Here is a 26,250-nt window from a genome sequence, read left to right on the forward strand (position 1 = left end):
GTTCGTAAGGTGAATTTGTTCGTAAGTTGCTTCAGGGCTATCTTTTGTATCATAATTTATGTTTAAGGCCTATATAAGTATATTGAAGGTTTATATAAGTATGTTTAAGGCTTGTATAATTAACCTGTATTGGTTTGTACTGGAAAAATATTTAATAAAATGGAAATAATACTTTGGTGGACGCTGGGCCATGACACTGCATTTCTTATTTATTGTCCTTTCTATTATGTTGTTTTAATCATTATGCTATCACTTATCGTTGTTGTCTTATTTTTTGCATGTGTTGTCCGTTTATTATATCGTTGTTTCACTCGTTATGCTATTGTTATATCTGATATACCGTCATAACACCATCACTTATCGTCACTTAGATTGTTGTCATACCAACGCGCTAGCGGTCCTATTCATTCACCTTGTTAGCCGGTGTTCTTACCGTTTGCCGTTAGCCGGAACGGTTGATATTATTGTATATAAATGAATGCGCGCATTTAGTTGAGCAGAGCAAATAGCCGTATGCTCCTCGGCTGGTGAAATTTCCTTCGCTAATTAAAAGCTGAATGCAACTACATGCACTCTCTTATCTTTATTTATTAGTAGAGATCTTGCCAAGTAAAGGCCGGCAAATCTCTTTACAATACGTATGTAAAGTTCAAACAATGTTCAAACAAATAATTCGAAAGTTAATCGAGTTACGAACAACGTACATGCGTTCGTATGTACCGTTGTTCGTAACTCGAATGTTCGTAAGTAGGGAACCGTCTGTATTTAGTTTCGTGATTAGCGTACAGAGTAAAATTTCGATGCAACTCAATTTCGCAGCTCTGATGAGTGCGAAAATATAGTGATGTGAAAATAAATGCAGTGGAACAAACATAATAAGATTTCTCAGGTTCGGTTCACCAGTAAGAAAATTTCTTTCAATTTGGGACTAGTTTGTAATTGTGAACCGCAGGTACAATTGTGTGGCCGAGATCGATAATGCAATTTGATCACTTGCTGCCATTTGTTTCTTGGACTATCAATGAACAAAGATATTTAATTCAGCGTTTTCGCTCGTTCGTTATAATAGTTTAGCTCATAAAATTTTCGCGAGAGGATGACTCCGCCAAAACGCGAAAGTTAGATGAGGCGAATACATAAGTGTCCTAGGGTAATTAAAATTTCTTGGGCGTTCATAGTTTTAAGTTTCTCACGGCTTAGCTAATTTTTCCTTTGTTTCGCCTTCCTGATCAGCCGGCAGTTTTAAGAAAAACCTATCTAAGGACGTTTGCCTTTGTCGCTTTCTCAACATGTTGCCATAAAAACAAACGCAGGTGTTGTCACAAAGGGGCTAATGCATGACCACTAGCCAACTTGTCCGAATGTCTATTTTCCATAGTCTTGATGGATAGCACCGGCCTTTTCACATAGCATCGTTTCAGTTATGCTGTCAGTCAATTGTTTGTCTTTTATCCAAAGCCTTAGCAGTTTCTCCATCAGTAATCGTAAAGATCGCTGCGCTGTTTAGAAAATATGGTTAGTCCTTTTGCAAACTAAATGTCTTTAGTATAATTCTTGTTTGATAATTGTAAATGTATAATTGTCATATTGCTGAGCTGGTTCAATCACGGATACACATTTCGCATATTTTTTAATAATTTTACGTTTAATAATAATTCTTATTATTCGCTTTTTTGCATTATCCTTCATTGTAGCGGTTAACTTTCGGTCTACACACAGTACTTTTAATTCACATAATTCTGCACTGAAAAACGCACACAAAAACACGATGCACAAGTATAACCTGAACAGTTGAAAAATACTGAGTGATGCTGTTCTCATAAAAAACCTCTGGCATACTTGACCGCCGACTCGTGTGCTCGTATCTCAAACATGGCTTGTATGTTAGTGCTAAAACTTGCTTAAAAGTTGGCTCGTATCTCAAGTTTCTCATATGTTGGGGCACTCGCAAGTTGAAGTATGACTGTACTGGTTTGTTTTTCGGCCTAAGTTTAACGATTCTGTAAGGTTTGAAAGAAGGCAATCACTTGTGAGGCGCAGGACTGGGACGTGCGAGTCTGTGACACGCAGGTCAAAAATAGCATTACGAAAAATCCAGCATTTTTCGATGTTTTGCAGTTGTTAAACAAATTGTCTTGATTTGGAGTTACAAAATCGATATACATGTGGTAAACTAACCAATAATTTAAAATTAACATATATTATACTTATTTTATTTAAAAGTGAAATATAAAACATCACATACAATTCAAAGATTGTCCGACTTTCATGCAGTAAACCACTTTTTCTTCAAATTGTCATATTCTGCCATTATTATTTCTTCATTTTCTAGTAATAAGTATCTTAGTGAACTGATAGTTCTCGCTGGTCCAATAACTGGAGATGGTTTAAGAAGACAGTTCCTGTGGGTGGTTCTTTTGTCATTGGGGTTTGGCCATATGAACCTCTTGCATGCACAGTGACACACTTTACAGTGTAGCTACATGTACTTTCATTGGCTTCCGCCGTGAGAATTTCTCCAACGTTGACTTCAGAGTCGTAGACCAATGCGACCAACATTTGTGGTGGAAACTGCGTCAGTGTTTGTGAAATATCTTCTGTGATTACCTCTTGATTAGGTTCGCTGCTCTGTGTGTGTGGAGTTAGCTGCCAATGGAAGGACGCCATTCCGACAGAACAACATCACTATCTTCTTCAATTACTATGTGATGGCCCTATTGATGAATTAAAGGCATGGTGGACCAGCAATCTTTGCAGATCCGCGCTGTTTCAGTAATCATATTTTCTGAGATGGAGAATATCTTTATTGGTTTCAATGATTTGGAAGTTTTTGTTGTTGCAGCTTTCGCAAATGACTTTGACGAGTTTATGACACATTTTTCGATACACTGCTATTAGAACCTGTTGTTTGATGCCATCCCTCAATACCATCTATTGCACATTTGCCATGGGATGTAATTTTTGTAACCATACTTTAAAAACACACATTTGGTTCCAAAATTACCTCATGATTTGATGGCATCACTCTAGGTGTGGGTATCAGTAGGAGAATCTTGACAAACTTCATGTTTTGAGTTACAAAACATCACAAATTAATTCCAATTTTTCATTTCTCTCAAAGAAACTGGCATTTTAGACTTGTAATATCCAGCATTGCTTTCACATACCAGGGTATTAAATTGAACCAAAAAAGGCAGACATCAATATATTATTAAAATTGTCCCGCGCGTGACAAACACTTCCACATGCCTAAAAAACAGAAACTTGTCATATTTTCAGCGGATGGGTGAGTTTGCCTAAGGCATAGCAGCCCAAAATTGAATTATAGACAAGAACTTTTTACCTCAAATAGTTTAAGTAGAACAGGCTGCAACTAAATGCATTAAAATTGTGACGTATGGTACAAACTATTTTTTGCTCGCCTGAATGGTAGAGAAAACAATTGTGACACATGAGATGAATTATTCTTTGCTCGGTTGAATAGTAGAGAAAAAATTGCATTTGCTAGGAAAAAACACCTGGGCTAAAAATTTACTTTTGTATAGATCATAAAACAAAAGCCAAATTTATTTCAGAATGAATAGCAAACCTTGAGAGAAGATGACCTATTGCCCCATGCGTCACATTCCATACGAGAAAAATCTACTTGCTCCATATCATTATGAAAGAAAATTTCCTTATAAAAATTTTCACGTTTCTGTATGTCTGAACATTTTTACTTACTAATTGAGAGAACATTATGATCGCAACAGGAAGAAAAAAATTGCCTATGTGTGTGATGCTATGCTTGGCCTTGCCCGACTATATAATATATTCAAAATTATGGTTAACTCAGCACAATTAACTGCATGTACATCCGCGACGGCAGAACCAGAGTAAGATAGATTTCGGACAATAACTGCCCATTCACTCACTATAGAAAATGATGACACATTACACTCATCATTTATTATGCTTTTCTAAACTATTGATAGATATTATAAAATTTTGCACCTTGATTGGGTAAGCATCTCCGTTCAAAAGGATGCGCTTGTTCTCATCATACAACATCCAAAACTGTGACTGGAATGGATTCTCATAAAGAAGACTGGAGAGAAGGACAAAGTCGGGCGTCACTTCGGCTGACTTGGTCTGAAAAACTTAGGCAACGGTAAAAGAAGCTAACAACCTCTTTGCTCATATTGGTTCAATACAGAGAGCCATCACTGAGGAAACATGAATATGGGACTTAAAAGAAAACAGGCAGATTTGTACGCATAGTATACAAACTAAGGCTTGTCTGTTATTGTGAAAAGATGCCACAAAAAAGAATGAGATGAACTGCCATTGAAATCTGCTTCGTCGATAATGTCTGCCAAAGAATCAAAATTAATGTAATTCCTATTACATTCAATGTAGGAAAATGTCAGCAAAGGTCTCCAAAAATTATTACTCAAATGTAATACTAGCAACAAATGTAAAAATAGAATTATTCTCAAATCTAACAAATAGCGGAAAAAACAACATGACAGCAATTTTAGCTTAAGAATACTTTTTAAGTACTCGTATTGTTCTTAAAAACTGACCACTACAAGTAGAATTTGAAACAACTCACGGAGAACAGCCCTGATCATTATTTACGACATTCTCAAACAAAGCACCTAGGGTCAACACTACAACATTTCGCAACATACTACTCTATTCTAAAATTGAACATTTACAGATGCATCACTACATCATGCATCTACTGATGCAAATCTAAATGCCATAGAGAGTGATTTGCCAGTGGGAAGTTCAATAAAATCCCTTAGAATCAGACAAGGTTTAGGGAGTCCGTTTAAAGCATACATTGAAAAATCAACACAATCAGATGATAATTAGACTATATCATATCTTTTTTGACCAAAAAACAGCTCCCTGCAAGTCTAACAGCCTTACATATCTTCAATATATCAGCTCACTGTTTTATGTTAACAACAATTATTTCACAAAACATCTAAAACTGCAAATTATGCATCGCAACTAACATCCATGTCCAGACTGAACCATGAGATCATGAGGGAGCAACTCTGACACTATGAGTCACTACATAAAATCAAAAAATACATAAAATCTGACGTCAGATCAGAACTTGCCATGTCAAAGAAATGACCATGCTGGTGAGCTGTAACACTGCTAGCACTTCAACACAATAAGCTTTTTATTAATTTTCCAAATTCATTTTAGATCATAATCCCGCATACGATGAAAAGCCAGTTAAACATCAGAATATTTAACTGGCTTTCTTAATGTGCCAACAGACCTAATGTATATCGCAGAAAACTTAACCTTACCACCTTACCATTTTGAAGGTATATGTGAGAATTGCACTGTAGACCAATGAGCCGTCAGGCATCTTGTCTCTCGTCGTAAGCAGAGGCTTTATTTGTGCCTTACAAGGTCTGATCGTCTGCACTAAGTGTGTGAGGGTGACTGAGGGTGCTATTGTCTGAGTACGTAGTAAAGATATTGTGTCTACTTGAGTTACTGCATCTCCAGCATGCTAAAAACAGCATATCAGGTTGTCTTCATTCTCAATGCAGTCAAAATTCTACTCACTGCACAGTCAAACCTCTACTTACTGTACAGTCAAACCTCAACTTACTGTACAGTCAAACCTCTACTTACTGTACAGTCAAACCTCTAGTCACTGTACAGTCAAGCCTCTAGTCAATATACAGTCAAACCTCTAGTCCCTATACAGTCAAACCTCTAGTCCCTATACAGTCAAACCTCTAGTCACTATACAGTCAAACCTCTAGTCCCTATACAGTCAAACCTCTACTTACTGTACAGTCAAACCTCTACTTTTTGTAAAGTCAAACCTCTCCTTACTGTACAGTCAAACCTCTACTTACTGTAAAGTCAAACCACTACTTACATGTACTGTAGAGTCAAACCTCTAGTCACTGTACAGTCAAACCTCTAGTCACTTAACAGTCAAACCTCTAGTGCATATACAGTCAAACCTCTACTTACTGTACAGTCAAATCTCTACTTACTGCACAGTCAAACCTCTACTTACTGCACAGTCAAACCTCAACTTACTGTAAAGTCAAACCTCTACTTACTGTACAGTCAAACCTCTAGTCACTGTACAGTCAAACCTCTAGTCACTATACAGTCAAACCTCTAGTCCCTATACAGTCAAACATCTAGTCACTATACAGTCAAACTTCTACTTACTGTACAGTCAAACCTCTACTTACTGTAAAGTCAAACTTCTACTTACTGTACAGTCAAACCTCTACTTACTGTACAGTCAAACCTCAACTTACTGTACAGTCAAACCTCTACTTACTGTACAGTCAAACCTCTAGTCACTATACAGTCAAACCTCTACTTACTATACAGTCAAACCTCTTCTTACTGTACAGACAAACTTCTAGTCCCTATACAGTCAAACCTCTAGTCACTATACAGTCAAACCTCTACTTACTGTACAGTCAAAGCTCTACTCACGATACAGTCAAACCTCAACTTACTATTATTTTACCACATGAATCACCCAATCCAAAATGTGAAATTTGGAGCAAATATTTAATTCGAAACACTGAATAATATCTGATGATCAAGTGATATTCAAATATGCTTGAACTATTTCCGTTCTGTAAATCAGTACACACGTACTCTGTCTCCTTTTACATCATTTGGTTTTACAGCATTGAAATTATACAAATTATATATATTCTTTTTGACCAGTCTCAAATCGTGGTTACTTTGAAAATAAGTTAAGTTAAAACGGTAATACCAACAAAGAGAAGGCTAAGCTTTGCTTGCAATACAAAACAAACTAATTTGACAAAACGCCTTAAAATAATCCACAAAGTCACCTAATAATTATAGAGATAAAAAATATGAAATTACAGCAAAGAAGGCGTGTGGCAATTAAAATGAAAAAATCTGAATGTCGTAATGCAAGAAAAATATTAAATAAAAAACGAAATACAACTACGTCAGGTAAAATCAAAGTTGACATAGTTAAAAGTATGACAATCACAACATCTACCTATCAACTGTTAAACACCTGTATTATTAAGGCTATAGATCTGTTCAGTTAACAACAAACTAAGAGGCAATAATAAGACTATAAAGTACAGAGTCAACCAACTCAACTAGACTACTATATACAGATGCAACAGTTTATACTATAGTCTAAACTAGACCATAGACTACATTTTTCAACTTAACAACTTACATAAATTACATTATTAACTGCAAGAGGTGAAAAGCATTATACTTGTCCAAAATATGACTCACCATCACTATAGGACTAGGAAGTGTTGTCACTCCAAAAAATTTGATACTATATTCTACTTCTGCCTGCCCCAAATCGGACCAATACTTCACCAAACACATCTCTAAAGTCTGGTTTTCCTGCAAACAAAGAAACAATAATATATACGAATATATTAATGGGCGCATTGCATAACCAAAACTCACTTGTACACACACTTCAGTAAACCAGAGTGACATGCTAATCCAGAAGCCTATCAATGGCGCATATTTCTCAGATGTTTCAGCTGATCACCAGCTTTATAAGCCTTGCGGCAGTTTGAAAACCACACATTATGGATGAACTTGCACTATATTCTTTTGTAGATTTTATAAATTTTTGTTACTTTCTAATGTTTGTGATTCTTTTTGACGTTTGAGGTCATCTGCCTGCCCGGATGTTTTAAGATTAGAATCGACAAAATTTGATCGCAGCTAAAATGCTCAGATCAAGCGAAAGTGAGATTATGGCGTCTATAGTTGCGAAGAGACCCAAATAATACAGACGCATACCGCTACAACTCCAACGCCAATATCAACTATAGCAGTGATAGTAACTAGTGACATCATTCATCACATATTTTTGGAATGTCTAATTTCAAGTTTTGCCTATGTTAATCTTGAAACATTCTGGCAGTCAGACCACGTCGAACATAAAAATCAATCGCACATGATAGAAAAATAACGATACTTTCTGATAAAACCTATGAAAATTTTGTACAAGTCGATCGATATTTAAAGGTTGACTTGCGACAAAATTCACATTACAGTTATTTGATATGAAAAGATTCACCATGTCTTACTCTGTTGTGTTGTAGGTCCCAAATATGCGGGAATGTGATTACAAGCTCTTAAAAACTAAAAAACGAACAGTTGATCGCAGCCACACGAGACCGCCGTAGTTTGGATTCTCTTTCCAACACGGCTCAAATATGACGAAGCTGTGTGAGATGGTTTCTGTTTACACTTTCATGCAACCTTATTTGTCCAAATATTTTCAAATATATTTCACGCATTCAATAAAACCATGTCTATTGTTCTTACGCGCCTATTTTATCGTCATTGTAATACTGTCACTTTTAGCAGTGATATCTTATAACTTACCGTACAAATTCGTTTAATTTTCTAACCTTACCTCGAAGGAGTAAATATCATTGTCTGATAATCATGACGAGCCTGTTGGTCACTTGTGATAATCGAAAAGTGCTGCAACAATTATTTGCATAGTATTGGGTCACATGATCAGATTACGACTTGACGATTAGATCAAGCTGAAACGAAACTGTAAAGTAGCGAGCATCTATATTTGGTACGGGGTCTTCGGTAAAACCCGAAGTGTTTGTCATAAACTAGTGCTACGATAAGTTTTATATTGAGCTTTTTATTGGCCTTTCAATTCATGTGAGAACATCACGTGACAAAACAATACATAAATTTCATGGCTAAGTCAGAGAAATAAACAGATTCCAATCTACGGCGGCTCTTTGTTTTTGAGCTTTAAGAGCTTGTAATCACATTTCCACATATTTGGCACCTACAACACAACATAGTAAAGACATGGTGAATCTTTTGATACCAAATAACTGTAATGTGAACTTTATTGCAAGTCAACCTTTAAGCTAGCTTTTAGAATACTTACAGCTACCAGCTACTCACACAGAAATAGATGAACTCGCAAGAATGAAGTTAGAGAATTACCCACAGCATCTCACATGAACAAACAATTAGAGAGCAAGTCTTGTTAGTTTGGATGCACCACGCGTTAAAGTTTGAACCTTGTTAACCCACATGCGTCTACGTCAGAGAAGGAACCTTATTACCGTAAAGGTTTGAGATTACTGGATGCAATACGTACAGTTACAGAAAATTTATAGCTTCGAAAAACTCCAGCACTGCAACCCAGTGTAGCTGACACCATCGTCTGCTTCACATCGGTATTCGGTTTCAACTGCAACGCTTGCAGACGCAGCGTGCAGTTTTTGTCTGGCACCATCTGCAGAGCTGAAAGTGTTCAGCGCATGCATTAATTCTTTGAAGAGAAACTGTTACCGCTAAAGGAATACAATCAAGTAAAGAAGGCATTATTGAGGGCAGTTTTCAAGGATTGGAGACATTAAGAACATAGCGATGCAATTAGAAGAGAAAAAACTTTGAGGACAGCCTTAACGGGTTCTAGACGGCTCATAGGAATGTCAACCACAATGAAAGAAAGGGTTACAGACAGCCAGGGTAGTTCTTTTCATTTGTAAACAATATCAATACCTCCTATTGACTTGTGAAAATGTTGTGAATGTGTCATGCGTGCAAAGCAATTTAAAGATGATAAAGCAAAGAGACATCAGAGGTATACGGAATAACAAAAAACATAATTCTAAAAGTCTGGCCGACTTACTAGCACTTGTAGCACCTGCTGGTACTGTCAAAAAGTGACGCATGACTTTACCAGGAGCGAATGTCTGTTTCCAGCTATGTTTATGATCCTTGGAGTTGTCATCCCTTAAAAAGGCAAACTTAAATGCTACTGCCAGCTCAAATATAGTGAGACGTTATTGTGACTGATGAAACACTGACAAACTGTGAAAAACCCAACTTTCTGTTTTTCATATCTGCTGAAATTGATAAGCCAGTGATCCATCATCACATTATTAAGTCCAACAGCAATAGATTCAGCATATCCTTCATATTTTTAAGAAACACCTCCAGTTACAACAACATTACAGGTTACAATAACAGTTGAAACTCAATAAACCACTATTGCTAAAAGGCTAGGATGATGGAAGAAATTGCTATCAAATAAAATCGCCTGGTAGTTTAAAATTGAATTAATTAATTTCAGGTTGGTGAATTTCTATTAATAATTGAATCAACTAGTTAGTTCATATTCGAATGAAATTACGCATTACCTTAACAAATTCAGTTGTAGTGAACTAAATATTTTCATAATTAAATTAATGAATTAAATAGGGAGCAAATTGAGTTATGCTTTACATTGCTAAATCAGTTTGTCAATTAAGCGTATTAATAATTGAATTAGCGAATTAAATTTCTTCAAAAACTTAATTAGTCACTAAATTATTATGTGAGGATGTCAAAAAGCAGCATTGATAATTGAATAAATACAGACGGTTCCCTACCTACGAACATTCGAGTTACGAACAACGGTACATACGAAAGCATGTACGTTGTTCGTAACTCGATTAACTTTCGAATTATTTGTTTGAACTTTGTTTGAACTTTACATACGTATTGTAAAGAGATTTGCCAGCCTTTACTTGGCAAGATCTCTACTAATAAACAAAGATAAGAGAGTGCCTGTAGTTTCATCCAGCTTTTAATTAGCGAAGGAAATTTCACCAGCCGAGGAGCATACGGCTATTTGCTCTGCTCAACTAAATGCGCACACTCATTTATATACAATAATATCAACCGTTCCGGCTAACGGCAAACGGTAAGAACACCGGCTAACAAGGTGAATGAATAGGACAGCTAGCGCGTTGGTATGACAACAATCTAAGTGACGATAAGTGATGGTGTTATGACGGTATATCAGATATAACAATAGCATAACGAGTGAAACAACGATATAATAAACGGACAACACATACAAAAAACAAGACAACAACGATAAGCGATAGCATAACGATTAAAACAACAATATAATAGAAAGGACAAGACATACAATAAATAAGAAATGCAGTGTCATGACCCGGCTTCCACCAAAGTATTATTTCCATTTTATTAAATATTTTTTTCAGTACAAACCAATACAGGTTAATTATACAAGCCTTAAACATACCTATATAAACCTTCAATATACTTAAATAGGCCTTAAACATAAATTATAATACAAAATATAGCACTGAAACAACTTACGAACAAATTCACCTTACGAACAATCGTTCGGAACGTAACGCGTTCGTAGGTTGGGAACCGTCTGTACATTATGTTATTTGCAGGCAAAACTGCTTTAATCATTAATTTTTGAATTAACATACCTAAGAATTTTACAATATATTAAATTGCTAATTAACAATTTAATGCATAGCTTATTGCAACTATTAACGGGTGTCATTAATTGACCACAACCCTGCGCTACTGATTTAACCCATACATTACTGATAATGATAGAGTGTTTGAAATAATCAGAGTCCCATCTAGCAAATCTCTGAACATTAAAACATCTCATAGCTTGAGAGTTAAAAACTAAGCTTACGTTTCAGGCTTTACAACTGTAATGGGCACTCGAACCAGAGGGCCTTTGTCAACACAGTCCACGTCATAGCCCAAGACCTGCAACAGTACCATTGTATCACGGCATTTTAGGAGTTGATTTATGCTCTTATAGCTAGCCTCATGCGATTCATGCAGAAGTTAACTTTATAATCTATGTAAGATTGTCAAGCCCCAAACATGTTGCTACCCGTTTCAAAGTCTTTAGTGGGATTTTCAAGTTGTGCAATGTTCATATTCAATCATCAGAGACAAATTGAACTTATTACCCAACTAACTGTTCTACCCGGCGTTGCCAGGGAAATAGAAAAGTCCCAGGACAGAAAATTTATTTGTATTTAACATATAACAACATTTGCGATTCAAACTTTCTAACTGAATATCATGAGAGAAGTGTTTTGTGTAGTTAAAATAATGTAAGAGGAAATAAAAACAACTGTAAAGGTTTTCAAACTTAATAAAACAACTGTAACTTTCAAACTTTACATCATAAGGAAAAGGTTTTATGAAGGTCAACTAAATTAAAAATGAATAAAACTGTTAAGGTTTTCAAACAACTGTAAGTTGAGAATTTTATAACTTGAAAGAAGTGTTCCGTTGAAATAAATTAGACTGGAAAATATAAATGTAAAGGTGTTCAAATGTAAAATCATTGGAGAGTAATGGCTAAAAATAGTCTATTTCGCTACGATTACAATCAAAAATTATTTGGTATACAATTATTCGATTTCAGTTCGTTTCAGTATTGGCATCAGAAAATTGTAATAAAAAAGTTTTCGGACAGAAAATTGACTTGTATTTAATATATAACAACATTTGCCATTCTAACTTTCAAACTACATATCATGAGAGAAGTGTTTTGTGTAGTTATTAAAAATAAATAAAACAACTGTAAAGGTTTTCAAACAACTAAACTTAAATTTTCAAAACTTGAAAAAAATGTTTCGTTGAAATAAATTAGAAGGAAAAATAAAAATGTAAAGGTGTTTAAATGTAAATGTGAAATCATTAGCAAGTAATGGCTAAATGTAGTCTATATTGCTATGATTATAATCCAAAATTATTTGGTATACAACTATATGATTTCCGTTCATTTCGGGGTTGGCATGCAAAAATTCGCAGACTGTAGGTACTAAACATCATTTAAAATAATGCCAAAATACAATGTTAACCTTAGTAACTAGTGGTACCTACAATGACTTTAGTGCATTTTGTGGTTGCAATCTGCGTGCCCAAGATAATATAGGCATAGAATTTACCAAGTGTAACTGAAAAAAACCTGTCTCAGATTTTGATGATTTTTTAATATGTTGTTGCCCATGTTGAAAAACGCTTAAATCTCGAATGTTGATCTTCTAGGGTCATCGGTTCAGGTGCTATGAGGATTTGAACTTTGATCATTTGTCGCCCGAGTTTGAGGGCATAGCACATCTAGCTGACTTTAGACTCATATAAATTCGAGAATATACAAGTTAGAAGTCTAGATTTTTTTTGTATCCATACACAATTTCCATATTTACACAAACAAATCGGTTTAAATTTTTTTGGATAAGTAATGTGGGAGATAACTCCGACCAAAAATGCTATTTTAGCAACTATTCAAAAGCAATTATTACCCCTAACATATTATTTGTCATTGTTTCTGTTAATATTTCTGAATTCCTCCAGGCCTCAGCTATCCAAAACTAGTCTTATGTTCTCTGTAGATGCATCGGGTCAGCATCTAGAAGCCAAACAAGATGAACGTCTTTGTCGAAATGCGCCACAGTGAGATCTGTGAGATCTGTGGGATCACAGTGCGCCACGGATGGATCTCAGTGATGGATCTGGTGCCCAATACAAGAATTACAAAAACTTTGCCAAATTATGTCACAATGAGCTTGATTTCAATCTTACAGCATCACAGAGCCTCTTTGCCACCTCACATGGAAAAGGTCTGTGCGATGGGATTGGCGGGGTAGTCAAGAGACTGGCCACCGTCACTCCAAGCAGCTAGTTATGTCAGGGAAAGAATGACTGCTCAGTGCTGAGCAACTGTACAAGTATACTAGGGAAAACATTGCTTGGGTGGAGGTGTTTTATGTACCCACTGAAGAAGTCGCAGAACAAGCAGCGATTTTGGAACCAAGGTTCAAAGCAGCACAACAAGTCATTGGTTGGGACGAGCACTGGTTTAAGCCATTCAGTAGAACAGCAATTGAAGTTTGCAAACTTTCACCACTGGTTGATGAAAAATGTAGTTTGTATCCTTGTAGCATACATTTTTTATCAACCGGTGGTAAAAATTTGCAAACTGCAATGGCTGTTCTACTGAGTGGCTTGGACCAGTGCTGGTCCCAACAACCAATGACTCATTGTGCTGCTTTGAACCTTGGTTGCAAAATTGCTGCTCGTTCTGCGACTTCTTCAGTAGGTACATAAAACACCTCTAGTTGATACATAAAACACCTCTAGGGTACATAAAACACTCTTTGACCACTGGTTGGTGAAAAATGTATGCTACAAGGATACAAAGTTGGGAAGACTGATGACTCATATGTTACCAACAATACCTTAACACCTCAACCTGGACAATATCTGGCCTGTATATATGATGGTCGGTGGTATATGGGGACGGCAATTGGCTGTGATCAAGAGAACAATGATGTTAATATGAGATTTATGCACAAAGGCTCAACAAATGGTTTCACATGACCAAAGTGAGATGACGTCTGCTGGGTACCACAAGAGCATGTTCTATTAGCTGTGGCGCCGCCATCTGCCACCAACTCGGGCAAAGCATATGCATTTGAAGCGACAACAATAGATAACATTGAGGAATGTAAGTTAAGAGAATATTTTAAGGCTCATTACTATTACAATCACAAACCACAAGCACACAGGAAGTTTGAACTTGATAAGATAATAATCAGCCAAGTTAAAGCTTGACAAGGGGAGATAATCTCATTTAATTAAGGCGATTTACAAAGGTGTTTGGAGGGCATTTGGAACTCAATTTTAAGCATTTTACAGTCTAAAACACAGAATTTTGACGGTTTAATGAAATCTGCATATGTTAAATGGTGTAAAACATGAGAAAAATGTGTGACTTTGTTGAAACCACAGGTTGACCTTGACCTCTACTTTTGCAGTATTTTGACGAAGACATTCATCTTGTATTGCTTCTAGACGCTGACCCGATGCATCTACAGAGAAGATGAGACTAGTTTTGGATAGCTGAGTCCTAGAGGAATTCAGAACTATTATCAGAAACAATGACAAATTATATGTTAGTAGTGATAATTGCTTTAGAATAGTTGCTAAAATAGCATTTTCGGTCAGAGTTATTTCCCACATTAATCATCCGAAAAATTACAAACAGATTTGTTTGTGTAAATATGGAAATTGTGTATGGACACAAAAAAATCTAGACTTCTAACTTGTATATTCTCGAATTTATATGAGTCTAAAGTCAGCTAGATGTGCTATGCCCTCAAACTCGGGCGACAAATGATCAAAGTTCAAATCCTCATAGCAACTGAACCGATAACCCTAAAAGATCAAAACGCTTAAATCCCAGAGATTTAAGCGTTTTTCAAAACGGACAACAACATATTAAAAAATCATCAAAATCTGAGGCTATTAGGTTTTTTTCGGTTACACTTGGTAAATTCTATGCCTATAACATTACAACGTACTACGCGGCGGAGAGTTTTTACCTTTGAGACAGACGTATAACGTAAACGCTGAATCTAACTTGAATGAATTTAGTTTACTAAACACCTAATTGAAAGAAGGTTTAGCATGTATTTTAGTAAACCTTAAAATTTAACATTAGTTTTGTCATTGCTAAACGTTTGTTCAACGGATACCGGATACACCGTATAACGGATACAGATAACTCGCCATGGCAAGTTCAGTGTCGTATATCTTTTAATAACGCACATAATCAGTACACAAATCACCAAATTGAAGTTTGAGACAAATTATTGTTGATATCGTGAGGCCTAATAAATCAACCCTAACGAAAAAAGACGAATAAGCATCGCGTTGCATATACGAGGTCTGATCAACAAGTTCCAGGAATGGCTGTATTGTTGCAATATAGATAGTTTTACAAACAAACTAAATTAGTCTCCTTCAAAATACATTTCTTGAGAGTCTATACATTTAGTCCAACGCCGCTGCCATTGCTCAAAGCAGTGACAGAAGTCCGCTTTCTTCAGGGCCTGGAACTCCGAAGTTGTATTTCTTTTAATTGATTCGATGTCTTCCAATCATTCACCTTTAAGGGAAAATTTTAACTTTGGAAACAACCAGAAGTCACAGGGAGCAAGGTCTGGTGAGTACGGAAGATGAGGCACAATAGAGATGGAGTGTTTGGCACAGAATTCATTCACAGTCAAAGATGTGTGTGCTGGGGCGTTATCATGATGTAACCTCCAACCACCTGGCTTCGCAAAAGCTGATGTTTTGCGCCTGATACTTTCTTTCAAGCGCCTTAGGATATCTCTGTAAACATACTGATTAACAGTAGTTCCTGGAGGTAAGAATTCTTTGTGTACTATTCCATCAATGTCAAAGAAAACAACCAGAAGCATTTTGATCGCTGACCGTGACATCTTCACCTTCTTTGGTCTAGGAGACTCAGGTGACTTCCACTGTGAACTCTGCATTTTAGTTTCAGGGTCGTACCCATACACCCAGCTTTCATCAGCTGTTATAACAGTTTTTAGGAAGTGGGGATCATGCAGTACTGCTGTCTTAAGTTCGCTACAAATGTCATTTCTTCTCTGCTTTTGATCATCATTCAGCAAACGTGGAACAAACTTGGCAGCTACCCTATGCATGTTAAGATCATCTTTTAATATTTTATGAATGGTACCAAAAAAAGCCCAGTTTGTTGGCTTACTTCTCGCATAGTAACACGGCGATCAGCGTTGACTATAGCCTTTACAGTGTCAATAGCAGTGACAGTCCTTTGTGATGTTGGAGCTCCACAGCGTTTATCGTCTTCAACCTCTTCTCTTCCTTCTCTAAACCGTTTGCGCCATTCATAGACTTGTGTTTTCTTTAGGGACTCATCCCCGAAGGCTGTATGCAACATTTGAAGGGTATCTGATGGTGATTTGAGTTTGGCACAAAATTTTATACAGACGCATTGTTCGTTTTGATCGGCCATTTTGAAAAATTCGCCGGAAGATCCAAACTAGTCCGTGATTCTATTAATATTGCTTAGCAACGACTACGAATTTCGGCCTAAAACTTTCTGTACTAACTAATTAGGAGTTGTTCTTTCGTTTACAACCATGAAAAAGTAACTCCGACATAGACTATTAGTCATGATAACACAATTCCGGGAACTTAATGATCAGAACTCGTACTTGGGTCCCAAAATACTTCTGAACAGAAGCATCGTAACTCATAGGCGCAAGGCTAAAATAATTAGCAAACGCATGTGTGCGTTACATTAAAATGTTCCCAACCGCTATGGCGTTCAAGCTCAGCGGTAGTGCGTTCAGATTAGAAACTTGTCGATAAATTCGTCATGAATTCATATTCATCAGAATGCGGGTTTTAAATATCAAAATCTGAAGATCTAGCCGGAATGCAGGCAGACGACAGAAGATGACATCCTTTGAGAAATAATATATAGATAGACGATAAAAGTACATGTCATGTATTTATTGCGAATATCCACATGCCAGGTGCATTTTCATGGATTTGGGTCAGAGGACAGACATTTAGTTTGCAGTTACGCGGATTAGGTGACATGTAATGCTACAGTTGATTATTCAGCTCAGGTTGTCCTATCACTTTTTATTTTCAGTTGCACAATGGATTTAGAGTAGCAAGGTAAAAGTACAAGCTTCCTCTATATACAACTCAATATTGACCTTGATTCCATCAACAATTATGAGTGTGTTATAAATACACCATAACTGTTCACGAAAATATTAATATATCCAGTTGTCTATTCTGTATTTCACAAAAAATCAAACAGCTGCTTAGGGGTCTGAAGCAAATCAAATAAGAAAGCTATGTATTCATGTAGGATACGACAGTTTTAACACACAAAAACTCGTACCTCAACTGGTTAGCTGTGTATGTCGAGGTTCGATCGTACCTCCGTTTTCATACTTAGTATAAAACCCAGAGTTGTCAATGTCACCATAAATAACCTCCAACTAAACCTACCTATCAGCAACCGCACATAAATAAGCCTGCACTTCATGGTAGTTCTTAGTTTCAACAAGCAAACTACAGCAGAACTACAAACATGAAGATTAATTAATCAACTTAACAATTTACACTACTTGAATCGCGTCGACCAAATGTTTGCACAGAGAAGGGCAACCACGAAACGGTGTCGTCTATATTTACATTACCTCAGTGTAATAGGCACCTGGCTTCAAGCTATCCACATCCAACTTGACGGAGAAGTACCTTGACTGGCTCATAACCTGAAGGTGACTAGGGTGATTTACCCATGAATCCTTGCAAGTCAACACAAGAGACTTTTGGAAGTCAATCATATCTTTCCTCAGCTGGGTGTTGCTTCCTTCATCTATATAAATACTCCACTGGTGAGCTTTAGTTATTCAAAGGTGTATGACTGCCATTACAATCATAGCACAGCAAAGGCCTACTCCCAGTATGTATAGCCGAGTTCGACTATCAGACATAAAACAATCTTCAACAGCCACTAGCCTCAAATTAAAGGCTGGATCACACTATATCACCGTATTTCGGTGTTGATGCTAAAATACTTCAGTGATCGTCGATGATAACCATGTTCGCACTATCAGAAACCCATCCGCGTTGCAACAGCGAATAATCCGTGATGTAGTGTTTTCACATTTTTTTATTTTTCGCAGAAAAACCTTTTTGTTTTCATGCGCTTGAATCGAATTCTAGTCCCGCAGCAACTGTCATAAATGGAAGTAAATCACGCTATTTGTGGCTGCAAATTACTATCACCGAAATGGGGCACATTGTAGAGGCTGTCGTCAATGCTGGGCAAAACATCGGCAAAGTTTGACAGCTGTTAACTTTTCCGAGGTATCCATGTTGCTTCATCGATGCTATTAATTCCCGGTGCACTGGCATACTTGGCCATATAGTGTAGAAGCCATCAAGAACTGGCATACTTGGCCATATAGTGTAGAAGCTATCAAGAACTGGCTCCTATCTGTGGCTCATATCTCACATATTACTTGCGCATCAAGGAAGAAACTTGCTAGAAAGTCAACTCAGAATTTTGGTCGAGTTTCTCGCAAGCTATGACACTTGTCTGTAGAGGTATGACTGTACTGGAATGTTTTGTAGATTCACTTCACCATGAAGCCATTTCAAAATCAATTAAAAACTCGACAAAACTCGGCCGGTGGCAGTGAAGTGTTACAATTTTCTCAGGCTTACCTAGAGGGTCGTTAGTAACAAAGAGAGGGGTGACATTGATCGGGTAGGTCCACTGCTTATAGGCATGGTCAGAAGGTTCTCGGACATAGATTCCTCGACGGGTTCCGACTTTCACCCTGAATTCCACCCTGTTTTCAGTCTGTTGCTTATGCTCCAGCATGTGTTCAAACATCTTGTCAACCTACAACCAGACAGAAGAGTAAATACTGTAAAACCTCTAACTGAACACCACCTTTATTTGAGCCACACCTCTATTCGACCGCCACTTTGGCATTCTTTTATCTCTACGAACCCATAATAGCAAGTGATCAGTAGAAAAGTGTTCACAAAATCGTATTAAAAATAACTCGATTACATCAATAGCGAGTAATTCATTCATTATTTCTGTTCATATCAAAGTCTGTTTTCCATCTAGGAAGCTTTTCAGTTTTTTTATTAAAATTTTGAAAGCAACACAACAGAAATAATTAGTGACTGTATCAGGCTAATAGTAGTTCCTAGTTCAACATAGTCTTGATAATTTGATGTATGTGAAAAATGTTTCACATTTACAATGGTATATCAATGACTATTTTTAGGCTAAAAGTGGTAAACTTTTACTTTTAAAGTTTTGCTCAGCTAAAAGATTGTTTGGACGCTAATATCGACTAGTTCAGCTGTGCAGAAGAGTTGAGGTCAGAAGACATTGTCGAAAGTATTGAGCAGCCAGAAGAAAATGTTCGTTTCGTCATAAGCAACAATCACAATGCAACTGGTCGAGCAAACGATGCAAATACTTTTTTGCTTGTGTAACAAGTATGTTTTTTTATGTCACTTGCTCTTGAATATATATCTTTAGCAGTTGATAAACCATTATTATATACCCTAGAGAATGAAATAACTCGCAGAGTTAAATTTCGTGAGAATTGTCTTTTTATGCATACTCGCGGAATTAATTATTCGCAGATAAACACATTCACGAAGAAATTAATCCGTGAAAGCCACTAGCAATAGATTAAAACCTTCACGTGCGTATACCACATGTTTAGGTTTATATTTAGCTAGGAAATTTTTGTCGATCATGTTAAGCTATAAATGTTTGACTGAATCCAGAGGTTGTCATGCATATGCATAGATTCGGAAGCCTTCGGTGAACCAACAACTTGTGGTAAGTTATGAGTTTTCTCAACGTACAGAACTGCAGGAGAGATTTTTGCGATGATGACACCCTGCGAATTCCGAATAACTTGTAACAACTTTGAATAATTTTGTAAATTAGTGTGATGCATTGGTAATGAGCTCAACACAAGACCCTGGCGATGATTTTAAAAGAATTTGGAACACAGCTACGTTTCTTATCTCTGCCTAGCGACTAGTTATTAATTTGAAGTAGTAGTTGTTTTCCCGTATGTTAAAAATAAAACTAATTACTCGAGGATTTTAATAATTCGCAGAATTGACAGCACGCGAATTCACGAAATTATCAAATCATTGAATAATTTCATCCTGTAGAGTAATGAATGAATTAGCTGATTTATAGCATACTATTTGATAGTATCCTTGCAGTTATCTTAACTCGGCTTATAATCGATTGACGCTCCTAACTCCTGTTCTGTTGCACATGAAAAGTCAGCTTTTGCCGCAAACTGTAGCAAACATATCAATGAATGCAATGAGATATCATTCAACACTATGAAATTATAGCCTGTCCACACACTTTTGTGCACAGGCTATAACATCATCGCCGGTTAATTTTAAGCAATATATATCAACTGGTAGAGATATTTTACGGATTCCCAATGCGTATTTATTCAGAGACTATGACAAGTTGAAAGTTAGCAAATTTATTGCATCCAAAAGGGGCTAACGTCACTCCGCCCAAAAAGAGTGTGTAAAATATAGATGGCATTCGCTTCGCCCGTAAAATGGTTGAATTTATCTGGCCAAAATTCTGACGAGCTATTCAAAAAATACAATGCCAGCCTCTATTTGGCCGCCACTACAGTAGGCGCTCCTGCAGCATACAAATTTAGACGAGTTATTCAAAAAATACAATGCTAGCCTCTATTTGGCCGCCACTACAGTAGGCGCCACTACAGTAGGCGCTCCTGCAGCGTAAATAATCCGTTTAAGGAACGCCTATGTTATAGGGATTTTAATGAATAAGAACAGTGAAATAGATATAAATTGCCTCATTCGTTACAAGATCTTTCCATACTCACCTATTTGGCCATGCGAAAGAAAAAACTTGACTTAACTCATTTATTTTGTGCGCTGCACCGTGACTGCAGTATTATTGGTTTGCATCAACAACTTCTCTCCTTTTTATGATCAATTTAACTGGTTTTATAGACCATGATTGTGCTAATTTTTAAAATGAGCTGATAGGAGCGCTCATCTTCGACATTCATTCACAACGATTTGCTTGTTTTCCAAACAGCAAAATCTATTATACAAAGGAAAATTAATAATAAATATTTCATAGGTCTACAATAAAGCAAAACAACAAAATATGTTTACTATAAAAAGCTGTTCGTCGCCTATCTGTTTTCAGGGGTCACGGTTACAGTCACGGCTTTCTGAGACACTCCCAATTTGTGACATTCAAATTAGTAGACCGATCCTAGCACCAATCAATTGCCTTTGTATTTGAGAACAATTGCACAGCAGTCCTATTATTTGCTTTGTCGACACGTCTGACGATTCACCAAAATGAACTAGAATGTCGCGAAAATTGTATATATAATAGATATAACGCTGTATGCACATCATTTTTTTCAGAAGTGCAGCAAAATAGATTAACATTCAAATCAAATTACAGAACTGACCTGACTTGACACTTTACGTTATATGGAATTTGTTATGTAGAACAAAGTAAAAAGTTTATATAAATCTGGTATGTTATTGGAAATACGTTATAGGATGTATACCTTATATGAGCATCTACTGTATAAGGGTTGAAAAATAAATTGTCACGGCGTTCCAATAGAGGTTTTACAGTATAAAGAGCATTTGCTGAAATGTTTGGGATGTAAATTAAAGTGGCCTAGCAAACAACTCGACATAGATGAAGCCGGTTCTTGTTTACAACACAAGCGCTTTTTATGACAGACGCGCGATAAGGATATTACCGCCCTGTTACAAGTACAAAATAATATAAACTTTTTAAAGAGACCAAACGCAAGTTACTCAATTAACTATTTGACTACCTGAATGAGCCCGTAGCCAAGAGAGAAGGTGTCAGCGGCTTCGACTGCCTTGGCAGTGTTGCGCATGGCTCTACGAGTACTGGCTGTACTGTACGGCACCGTTCTACTCTTTAGACCTACAAGGGAACAACATTTTACACCAACTGAAAGACTTTCAGTACGTTATCAGACAATACGACGTTTTGTAACACTGGGCATACACTGATGACCCATAGCAAAACCAGGCATTAGCTTCAAACGACCATGCCATAAGTACCTGGCTCTTAATGTCTCGACACACATGGCCCAGATATAGTAACTCTCTTAAGAACACTCCAATTATTTTTAAAGTTACAAATGTGTGGAAATTCTTCCTTATCGCTCTCTTCTGGTAGTAGTGAGCAACAATTTCTAAAAAATTTGTTGCCCGTAAGTTTGTTAGAAAGAAAATGTCTCCCTGAAACGATTTGAAGCTTCATTGCTCAGCGAAAATTGTTCAAAGTTAGAAGAGAAGGTGACCAGCTGGTAGTTCAGGCTCAAAAAGACAACTAGTAAATGTGATCTGAAGAACTTTTAATGGAGGAAGCCGAGAGAAGAGCGAATGGGTGTGCTCAAGGCATTTTGTGGGTGTGACCTAACAGGCAGCTCATAGTTCTTGCGATGAATACTGTACCGGTGTCAATGGAGCATATTATGCCGAAAAATACTCTTATTTTTAATTTTAGAGAGTGCCAGCCATCTTCCAAGGGGCAAAACTGGTCAACGGCATTCTGAGCATGTTGTTGACACCGTGGGAAAACAGCAAGCTCTTAAAGCTCTTATGTCTCGAAATCCGTAATTTTTTAAAAACGATCTGAACTTGTGTAACTTTTTGTGTAAAAATATAGCATCAATATTCTATGAACAAACGTAGCACATATGTATTACCGCAACTATCCATGCTTGAATAGCTTGATATGTTTCAAAGCATGCCATGAAATGCTTTTAAACATTCTTTGCGGCAGAAACCAACGTTAGTCTTTACACAATGTTTTATACGCATTGTTCTACCACCATCCGATCTGCTATAACCATCACCTCTCCCTTTCTATTCCATTATTCATCACTTATAATTATACATGCATCACTATATTCCTCGTATGAAATATTACTTTTATTATATAAATCGGTCAAAAGATCATCGAACCCTGTGGGAAAGTTTTAAATTTTAATCTAGAACATCGAATTTCACACTTATTAGTTTCTCCTCCATCCATTCTCGGTATATACTTTTACATAGCTTAACGCTATTCACCATTAGATAACATTTCACATCATAGCTCATCAATAAATGCATTGCCGACAATATTTAAAACGTGATATCTCTGAACATTGATATCTCTGTCTATGTTACCAAGTGACAGCTTTAATATCTTTGGCAGAAATTGACATGAATTTTGTTCACCCATGATAATGATAAAAGACATTTAGGTTTCCCCAGGAGACTGTTCAAGTAGCTCAATCAATGCACACATGGTAATCGTCAACGTAAAAGTTGACTTGCAACAAAATTCACATTACAGTTATTTGATATCAAAAGATTCACCATGTCTTACTCTGTTGTGTTGTAGGTCCCAAATATGTTGGGATGTCATTACAAGCTCTTAAAAACTAAAAAATGAACAGTTAATCGCAGCCACACGAGACCGAAGTAGTTTGGATTCTCTTTCTAAAACGGCTCAAATGTGACGTAGTTGTGAGAGATGGTTTCTGTTTACACTTTCATGTAACCTTATTCATCGAAATAGTTTCACAAATATACTTCACGCATTCAATAAAACCATGTCTATTGTTCTTACGCGTCTTTTTATCGTCATTGTAATGCTGTCACTTTAAACAGGGATATCTTATAACTTACCGTAAAAATTCATTTAATTTTTCAGCCTTACCTCGAAGGAGTACATATCATTATCTGATAATCATGACAAGCCTGTTGGCCACCTGTAATAATCAAAGAGTGCTGCAAAAATTATTTGCGAAGTATTGGGTCACATGATCAGATTACGACTTGCCGCTTAGACCAGGCCGAAACAAAACTGTTAAGTAGCGAGAATCTATATTCGATACGGGGTCTTCGGTAAAACCCGAAGTGTTTGTCATAAACTAGTGCTATGATAAGTTTAAATTGAGCTTTTTATTGGCCTTTCAATTCACGTGAGAACATCTCGTGACAAGACAATAACCAAATTTCATGGCTACATCAGAAAATAAATAGATTCCAATCTACGGCGGCTTTTCGTTTTGAGCTTTTAAGAGCTTGTAATCACTTTTCCACACATTTGGCACCTACAACACAACAGAGTAAGACATGGTGAATCTTTTGATACCAAATAATTGTAATGTGAAATTTGGTGCAAGTCAACCTTAATTAATTTAAAAGCACAACTTTTAGTGTTCGCTCGGACTTATCAATAAACACAGGAAAAACAGCATAGCTCTTCACGGCAATAAAGAATAAACTAAGACATACAAGCCAAATATTTTTAGATGAAAACATATTTTCTTCATTGATCAGCACAGGCCATCAAACGAAGTTGGTTGTAGAAATATCACAAGTATTCAAGAACAAGGACTCCTGTTAACTTCACCAACCTGATAGCACGAGAGCCATGCATCCTGTAGCATTGGGGGATGCCATGCTAGTACCGTTCATCAGCTCTCCATTGCACAGTTCCCAGTTAGGAATTGATGTTACAGCTCCTGAAAATACACAAATCAAACATGTTGAAGAACTTCACATTACAGGACCACGGTCCGATGAAACCACGAGACAACCATTGCTCAGCATGCCTCAAACATAACCATCTTGCAATAATTCGTCAATATGAGCTTTGATCTGGCTTTCAAACAACACTGACTCAATTCCTTGCCACTGTCATGTGATAGAGTGATAATTCTAACTTACAATTTTGGGTTACAAGTCATTTCTATATCTATGGAACTTACTAGAAGTAAGTGATTAAAGCAAAGCCACAGCCAGATGAGCTGATAGCGTAAAGCGAATTTTCAATAAAAAAAATTTTTTTCTGATTATCAGTCAAAAATCTATCGCAAAGATGTTTTTATCCTTTCCAGAACTTATTAAAAAGCGAAAGCTCTACTCGACGATGCAGAATTACTTGTAAAGAGTGACATGTCAGTATTGGGCTGTCATCAACCCAAGCATGCGCATTACACATCATGGGTCAAGTACCCAAGCATGAGTATTATGGTGCCATCAACTGATCTCAAGTGCAAAACTAGCATTTGAAAGATCACACATACGAGGTTCTCATGGCGGGAATGATAATGGATGATCTGGAATTGTGCACACACCGCCTTACCATGCCAGAAGTGTTTCAAAGGGAATACGCATGTTTTTGATTTATGCAGGCGCTTCATTAAAAAAGATAAGGAATGCTACGCTAGACTTCAGAGCAGTGAAAAATCCAAATGGGATTGACTGAATTCAGGGTGGAAAATGTTTAAAATGGAAACATTTATTTGCATGGAATTTTGTTGCGCATCATCTGCGAGCGCCATTTTCATTTTCTGCCAGCATGAAACATTCCATAAAAAGTCGTGTGTAACCATACTCACTAGATTTGCGGGTTTTTGCTATTTCACTTCTGCGGACGCAAACTTGTGGATTAAGCATGTCACCGCCTCGTGAGAGAATAGTGATTGCTAGGAAGGAGATTTTGGTACTTACAACGGCTACAACCAACATAGCTAGTCGATGTTTTAATTAGAGTAACTTAGCGAGATGATAAGGATAAGAATAGCCGACACTACTAACCTCCAGGAGCACAGATGGAAACTCCGAGAGCTCCATCAATAGTCGGGCCCCTTGACGAAAAGGTATAGGTGTTAGGAGGAACCATGTCTCGCATAGAGTGTGCCGCTCGCATCATATCCGGAGAAACATACGCACCCACACCTACATAACAAACTAGAAAATCATCACGCGTTACCATCAACTACAAGAAACAGCCCTACGAAAAACTGGTGCGCTCTTCGCATTGACCTAACTTATTTTCTGCCTTTACATTAATTTAAACTCCTGCTAGCATGACAAATACTTGTACCATTGTTGGCAGTACAAGCATAGTGAAAGTGGGTGTCAGCAAATGGGTTAAAA

The 26,250-nt window shown here is 36.9% G+C and overlaps 1 protein-coding gene across 2 annotated transcripts in view; it reads right to left on the bottom strand.

The window, feature by feature from the left end:
* LOC137401388 (tripeptidyl-peptidase 2-like) overlaps positions 1-26,250 on the bottom strand; it is a 58,279-nt gene that overhangs the window by 10,872 nt on the left and 21,157 nt on the right. For both annotated transcript variants that reach the window (XM_068087713.1, XM_068087714.1), the window contains 11 exons: positions 25,909-26,049; positions 24,723-24,830; positions 22,113-22,228; positions 18,925-19,105; positions 17,892-18,070; positions 11,507-11,583; positions 9,686-9,789; positions 9,149-9,294; positions 7,279-7,395; positions 5,321-5,521; positions 3,994-4,131 (listed from right to left, as the gene is read on the bottom strand). In XM_068087713.1, the coding sequence (XP_067943814.1) occupies positions 3,994-4,131; positions 5,321-5,521; positions 7,279-7,395; positions 9,149-9,294; positions 9,686-9,789; positions 11,507-11,583; positions 17,892-18,070; positions 18,925-19,105; positions 22,113-22,228; positions 24,723-24,830; positions 25,909-26,049 (1,508 nt within the window). The remainder of the gene's footprint in view (positions 1-3,993; positions 4,132-5,320; positions 5,522-7,278; positions 7,396-9,148; positions 9,295-9,685; positions 9,790-11,506; positions 11,584-17,891; positions 18,071-18,924; positions 19,106-22,112; positions 22,229-24,722; positions 24,831-25,908; positions 26,050-26,250) is intronic.

This window comes from Watersipora subatra, chromosome 8 (assembly GCF_963576615.1).
Source record: "Watersipora subatra chromosome 8, tzWatSuba1.1, whole genome shotgun sequence".
Lineage (NCBI taxonomy): Eukaryota > Metazoa > Bryozoa > Gymnolaemata > Cheilostomatida > Watersiporidae > Watersipora > Watersipora subatra.